The 7,586-nt window shown below is 48.7% G+C and overlaps 1 protein-coding gene across 1 annotated transcript; it reads left to right on the forward strand.

Annotated features, from left to right (window-relative positions):
• Nucleotides 1–22: 22 nt before the first annotated feature.
• LOC125531159 (cysteine-rich receptor-like protein kinase 43) lies at nucleotides 23–5,527 on the forward strand (the record flags this gene model as incomplete). Its single annotated transcript, XM_048695573.1, has 2 exons — nucleotides 23–1,094; nucleotides 4,309–5,527. Coding segments are annotated over 2 exons (1,983 nt in total), but the record flags the coding sequence as incomplete, so codon positions are not given.
• Between the last annotated feature and the right edge of the window lie 2,059 nt (nucleotides 5,528–7,586).

Consider the following 7,586-nt stretch of genomic DNA (forward strand, 5'->3'; position numbering starts at 1 on the left):
CTATCTGATCGATAAAAAATCCAGAGGCTTCGGCAACCTCTCCGACTCCGACGGGAACAACACCCAGGTGTTGTCCATCGTCGATCAGTCGATACGACTCTGGCAACTTCGACCCGACGGCGGCGACGGGCTGGAGGTCGATGGGGCGTCCTTCAGCGCCACCGTGGCATATCAGCCGCTGTCCAGCCGGGATAGCCTCGCCTTCCTCATCCTCCCGTCGATGCTAAACACCTCCTTGCTGATGATGGAACTGATGGCCAGAGATGATGGCCCGCTCGTCCTCACCGGAGCCGGTAGTCCAGAGGCTACATCTCGGAGCGCCGCAGTCTCCGGCAGCACCGTCTCTATCAGGATTGGCGTGCTGTCGAATCTCTCGATCACGGAGCACTACTATGATGACATCATGGTTGTCGATATCACTATCGATCGGGTAGCAAACAAATACACCGTGTGGATCGACTACGACAGTGCGGGGCGCAGCCTGTCGGTCTACGCGGACGTCCAAGCCAATCCCAAGCCTGACAACATCATAGCTGAGGTGAGCCTGAACATTACCAACTTTAACCCGTACGTCCGTTTTGGCCTACTCTCTACGGCGGAGCAGCTACACAACGCTCGACCTCGCTGGAACGCGACGGTCGAGCAGCTCCTCCCTTACCCCTACATCGACATCGGTGGAGGCCTGTCAAGGAAGGTGACCATCCTGTCCTCCGTCCTCGGATCCGTAGCTACCACCGCAGTGATGGCCGTCGGCCTGGCGTGCTACTTCAACTCGAGGTACCGGCGGTGGCACAAGGACCTGGACCAACTCGCGAGATCCATGGAGCGCCTCCCCGGGGTGCCCACCAAGGTGGAATTTGCTGACATCAAGAAGGCCACCGGTAACTTCCACGAAGCCATGAAGCTCGGGGGAGGTGGGTTCGGCACCGTGTACAGGTGCACGCTCACGGCCTCCGCTTCAAAGACGGAGCGACCGATGGATGTCGCGGTCAAGAGGTTCACGCGCGATGTGCAGAACCGCTGCTACGACGACTTTCTTGCCGAGGTCAGCATCATCAACCGGCTACGCCACAAGAACATCGTCCCCTTTGTCGGTAAGTTATACTTTTTTCTTTTCTTTCAAAAAGCGGAATAGATCACCAGCCTCTGCACCATCCTATACGCGTTCCAAGTTCCAACAGGCTACAAGCCTACAACACAGACAACATGGAATACGCGTCGCACAAATCCTATTAATACACTGATATCCATACTTGTTTTCAGTATTTAAGTCAATCACCTCATATTGTAGATTAGCCATAACATTGTGGAAAGTATGCAAATTTAAAAAAATTGCATCAGTGTTTGCAGAAATTCGCTTTGGCACATGGGAGGCGCGCTCTTGCCACCAGAAAAATATATTTCAAAGTGTGAAAAAATTCGAAACAAAAATTTGGCGCATACATCTCGACATTATGTGTGCACACGTCAAATTTCGGAGAAAATCGACATATGTGGCTTGTGTAAAAAAGACAAAAATATGACTTGTGAAAAGCACTTTTTAATACTGAATTTTGTCTTTTTCACATGCGACACATAACTTTTCGGTATTTTACGAAACGACTTTGTGAGCATGTAGAATATCGAGATGTACATGTCAAATTTTTGTTTGGAATTTTTGACATTTCAAAATACATCTAAAACACACATTTTAAAAATCAGGAGTGTGCGCTCCCGTGTGCCAAAACGCCACTCTTGTTTTGTTTTATTCTTATATGGTAATACCGAATAAGAAGGGAACCAGTATGGTTAGATGATGACCTTGTGCTTTAAAATGTTGAGATTCGACAAATTCAAAGATGGCGTGGTTGAAAGCAGTCCTTTTATTAAACATAATCTTATTTGACCAAATCGTAAATTGGCCTTAAGATTGCAAAAAGTATGCAAATTTAATAAAATTGTATCAATGTTTGTTTTGTTCTTATACAGTAATACCGAATGAGAATGGGAGCCAGTATGGTTAGGTGATGACCTTGGTGCTTTAGAATGTCGAGATTTGACAAATTCATAGATGACGTGGTTGAAAGCAATCCTTTTATTAAACATAATCTTATTTGACTGGGACTACGGCGGGCAACTTACTGGCCTGAACCTTCCAATTGTAAAAAAGGACTAATGCAATGTTTGTATCTTTTTTTTTCAGATTTGATATTTCACATCTAGATGTGAAATAGTATCTCACATCTACTTTTTTAGTCACATGATTTAGACATCAAGATTAGTATTCTTTATTTATTTTTTATTGACTGATTCTTTTCGTGTACGCATTACTTGCGGGGCGCCCGTCGTGGCAGTAGGCCGCTGTTGATCCATTTGATTTTGTTCCTCGTGCATGCCTCCTTGGCTGTTGTGGCTACAAGTGATTTTTTTCATTTTTGTTTCTTTTGCCTTTTTCTTCTTCTTTATTTATTTCTTCCAAATTTGTTAACTTTTTTAATTCATGATATGTTATTTTTTATTTTCAAATTCTTTTAAACTTATGATTGTTTTCATCGTTGTTAGTTGGCTGTCCACCACCAAACGTGGGTTGTCTTTTTTTTCTAAGTTGCAAGTCTACCCTCACCTTGCAATTCGGGCCTGACCTTTTGTCGTAGTTGCAATCCCACCCTCGACTTGCAACTGGACTTTAACATTTTTTTTTGTCTACGTTGCAAGTCCATCCTCGAATCGCAACTGTAGCCGGAAAGTTTTTTGTCCCAATTTTAAGTCTACCCTCGACTTGTAACTGAGGCCCAACTTTTTTTTCGCTAGTTGCAAGTTCACCTTCAACTCGCAACTAGAGCCTGATCTTTTTTAGTCTCAATTGCATGTCGACCCTCGACTTGCAACCGGGGCTTGAGTTTTTTTTGTCCTCGTTACAAGTCCACCATCGACTCACAACTAGACTCGACATTTTTTCCTGGTTGATAGTCTAATCTTGACTCGCAACTGGGTCAACATATTGTCCCAATTGCAAGTCTACCGTTGACTTGCAACTGGGCTCAACCTTTTTTTGTCTCAGTTGCAAGTCCACCCTTGACTCGCAAATGGGGGCTTGACCTTTTTATGTCCCAGTTATAAGTCCACCGTCGGCTCGCAACTGGGCCTAACATTTTTTTGTACTAGTTGCAAGTCCACCAAGAACTCGCAACTTGAGCGCGAGCTTTTTTTGTCCCAGTTGCAAGTCCATCCTTGACTCGCAACTGGTCCCTGGTCTTTTTTGTCCCAGTTGCAAGTTCATCCTTAACTCGCAACTGGGCTCCGGCCATCTTTTCTAGTTGCAAGTCTACACTCGACTCGCAACTGGAGCCCAACCTTTTTTTTTGTCTAAGTTCTCATCTCATCCTCCACTCGCAATTGGTGCCCGACTTTTTTTGTCCCAGTTGCAAGTCCATCCTCAACACGCAACCTGGGCACGACTTTTTTCGTCCCAATTGCAAGTCCACTTTGAACTTGTAACTGGAGTCCGACCCTTTTTTGTCCGAGTTGCGACACAGTAGGTGCGTGATTTTTTCGTGCGCGACAAACAGACAAAAACCAGTAAGAGTATATTCACCTCGTCGTAAAAAATATATTCACCTCTTTCTAAAAATATATTCACATCGTTCTACAATTTATTCATTGATCTTTTTAAATGATTACATTGTCACTCGAGTGCTTGTTAATGTGTTAAGTGATCCCTAGTATAGGACGTTTGTGTCCACTGAGAAAGGAAGTCAACACACTAGTACGTCGTTGACGCAAAATTCCTGTAGCAAATCAAAATTCCTGTAGCAAATCGTGTGTCACTGTAGACTACACTGTAGCACTGCGGCTCAACATCAACGACCCAACGCAGCCTAGTGTGTAGAAAATTAATTTTACTCTAGTCCGGTTCGTACATGGGTGACAAGGAAAAAATGAAGACAAATAAAAAAAAAATAACAAACAGTTGATGATGTCATTATGTCACGTCTAGATGAGCTATAGACACATCCATTTTTTTCTATATACACGTAATTTCTAGCTTGCAACGTATCTACATACTAAGTAATGCTACATCAACAGTCCCCGCAAGAAAAAAAACGCTGCATCAACGGCACATTTCCCACGGATGCAGCTTACGGGTGACGTGGGCGCCCACTGTAAAATCAGGGAGGTTACTTTTAATCACGGTCGGGATTAATCCGTAGATCAATCCGTAGCTACTTTTTTTGTAACTGTAGCTAGCATTACTTGTACGTAATTATACAACTACACCAAGGACTAATTTGTCATGCTATGCGTACACAAATGTACATGTATTTTCAGGGTGGTCTTATAACAAAGGAGAGCCACTACTTGTGTTCGAGTTCATGACCAACGGCAGCTTGGATCAACATCTCTTCCCCAAAGTGAGCAATGGCACCGGGCTACAACAGGCGCAACGCACTGGCACGGCCATTCGGCAATGGGCCACCCGCTACGGAATCGTCAGGGACATTGCTACCGGCCTTCACTACGTCCACCACGAGTACGAGCCGATGGTGCTCCACCGTGACATCAAGGCGAGCAATGTGATGCTAGACTCTAGCTATCGGGCACGCCTCGGTGACTTTGGCCTGGCCTGCACCGTGGATGTGGGTCGGAACTCCGCCACCGGCGTTGGTGGCACGTGGGGCTACATTGCGCCGGAGTACGCCATGTGCGGCAAGGCGACGCGGCAGACCGACATATACGCTCTCGGGGTACTCATCCTTGAGGTCGTCACCGGCCAGCGGGCGCTGATTCGACAGACGGTGGATGAAGGCGACGCCCAAATCACAGATAGAGTGTGGCGCCTCCACCGTGAGAGGAGGCTAATGGAGTGCGTCCATGTCGTGCTGATCACAGGTTCTTCTCCGGATGAGGACCCGCAGCACGCTGGAGGTGATGCCGAACGTCTGCTTCTTCTGGGCTTGGCGTGCAGCAGCCCAAACCCGTCAGACCGTCCGAGCATGCCCGAGGTGGTGCAGGTCATCGCCAAGTCAGCACCGCCGCCGGAGGTGCCGCTCATGAAACCAATATTCATGTGGCCACCGCCGGAAGGGGCAGCCTGGGGCGCTGATGATAGCACGGGCACATGGATGATGAATAATCTCGACGGGAGTATCACGAGCACCGAGCGTCAGTCGCAGTCGCTCACAGCGGTGTTGCACAGGCGGGCTACCGGAGGACATGCCTCGTTTCAACTGGAGCCATGAGCCATCGGTTTACGTCACTGTGTCCAGTGCTCTCGGCTCCGGCGAGAGGCCGAGCAGAGGATAGCATAGCATCCTCCGTATATCATACGGGTGTACAAAATAATCACCCGCCAGCCAACTTATTGAAAAGTCCGAATTTATGGAGGAAGATGGGTAATATATTTCAACACTCCCCCTCACGTCTAGGCTATTTTACTCCTTGGATGTGGGGCGTTGGCAGGGTCTTAAATTCAAGACCTCTTGGCTCGGATACCATATTGAATCATGCTCCAGCCAACTCATTCAAAAGTCCGAACTGATGTAGAAAATATAAGATGGCTGGATATTATGTTGTTGTATTGATGTGACCCAGGTGTGGGATATATATAGAATACAATATGAGAGAGAGACTTGGAGTAGGGAACACGTCGTACATGGTTTAAACCAATCCTATCTCTAACTCCTAATCTCTAACTTAAACATAATTATACTTCTAACATTCCCTCTCAGTCGTAGCGGGAGTGAAACAGACGATGACGACTGAATTTGAACTCTGTGCTTCCGTCGTCTTCTCCGCTGCGCCATCATCAACTGCGTCTCTGATGGGTCGGCACCTAGGGCGGTGACTGCGTCTCCTTCTGGTGCCTTCCTGACTTCTCCTCTATTCCCTCTCGCAGTCACAGCGGGAGTGACGTGGACGATAGTGATGACGCGGATGTTGTTGACTGGAGTAGTTGCCAATGTGTTGCTGTAGACGTAGCCATTAATGTCAATGTCGAGGTAGCCGATCATGTGATGTAGCCGTGGTCGAGATAGTCGTGGATGATGAAGCTGCATAAAGCCGGAGGCGCAAAAAAAAGTGCTATGACGGAGCTGCAGACATGGACGATGCACTTTGCGGATGTCAGAGGGTGCCGTCGGCGATGAGTCCACCAATTTTGCCAAGACCAGAGGAAGCCCATCGAGCACACATCGGTTTTGCCAGAACCGTGTGGCCGTGTAGGGTCGTCACTGTAGTGACGCTGTGTCGATGCAGTCGTGCCGTCGTGGATGACGCGGAAGATGCCGTCGTCGTGACGCGGTCATTACCGTCGTCGAGGTCGCGCCTTGCAAAAAAATCTGTCAGAAAACGCTAGATGTCCATCTTGTGGACGAGGTGGGGGCGTTGTGTTGACGAAGATGCTGATGACCACGTTGATGAAGACATTGGCGATTAAGTGTCGGCGATGACGTCGGAGCGACGTGTCGAGAATAATGTGTCGTTTGAAGGCGTCCCTCGCAACGACCAAGTGTCGCCGTGTCGCGTCTGAAGAAGTCGATGAAGAATGCATCTTGTTCCACACCGACCTGCGCGTGTGGATGGTGCATGTTGAGATCGCTTCTCATAGATGTGCTGGACCAAGTATATTGAGTTTCTAGCCTGGCGTAGTCGTATAGCTTGATGTTGATGTTCGGTTTGATGTAAAGGTGTAGGTGCAGATCGCTCGGTGAAGATGCAGATCGATGGCTCGAGGGTGGATGACGTGCGAGGCGCAGGAGGTGGATGGAACGGCTTGGTGAAGATCTCGTCCGTGCGTGTGCCTCGAAGTCCAAGGCCTGCGGGCCCTCCCGATGTCCCGCGCTGCAAGCCGGCTTGATGAAGGTGTCGATGCCGCGTGCAAGGCCCTCCCGTGATCGAGGCACTGGTGCGTCGGGTTGGTCGCCTGGTCCATGTGGTCTCGAGATGACACGGAACCTGAAGAACCTAGCTCGTGTTGCCGTGTGCATAGGGTATGCAGTATGCATGGATGCATGTCCGTACGGAGCTACGCCAAACTCTGTACGGCCGCTGCTTGTACGCACGGATGGAGGCGGACCTGTGTTGCGCCGCTGGATCTCCAGTTTACCGGCTCGTTCGGAGACACCCGCCGTGGACGCTCCGCGTACTGCCCGGGAGGTCCCCGAGTGTGCGCTGGTGGCTGGCTCGTTTTGGAGGAACCGCGCCGCCGCCTGAGCCCAGGATTTGTTGGAGAAGCCAGCTTGTTCGGAAGACCGCCGATGCTGCCATGTACGTGCGCGCGAAGAAGCTGGCTTGATGGCGCGCGGTGCGTAACCGCCGACAGAGATCAGGTTGGATCGGCGACTCTTTTTTTTCGGGAAATTTAGAGTTTTATTCAAACAAAAGCGTTCTTTAAACAGTCAGTTAAAAGACTGCTGATCAGGAAGCTGGGAGTCTCCGTAAGCCAGCTTTCGGTCACAGCCACATTGCATGCACGTTTAGCACATAGGTGAGCTGGACCATTAGCTGATCTACTTACATGCTGAATTACAAAAGAATGAAAACTAGTTGAAAGCTCTTCTATTTCTAAGATAATTGGTGCCACAACCGAACGACTGTTGAGGCGAGTG

Source organism: Triticum urartu, unplaced genomic scaffold, assembly GCF_003073215.2.
Source record: "Triticum urartu cultivar G1812 unplaced genomic scaffold, Tu2.1 TuUngrouped_contig_685, whole genome shotgun sequence".
NCBI lineage: Eukaryota > Viridiplantae > Streptophyta > Magnoliopsida > Poales > Poaceae > Triticum > Triticum urartu.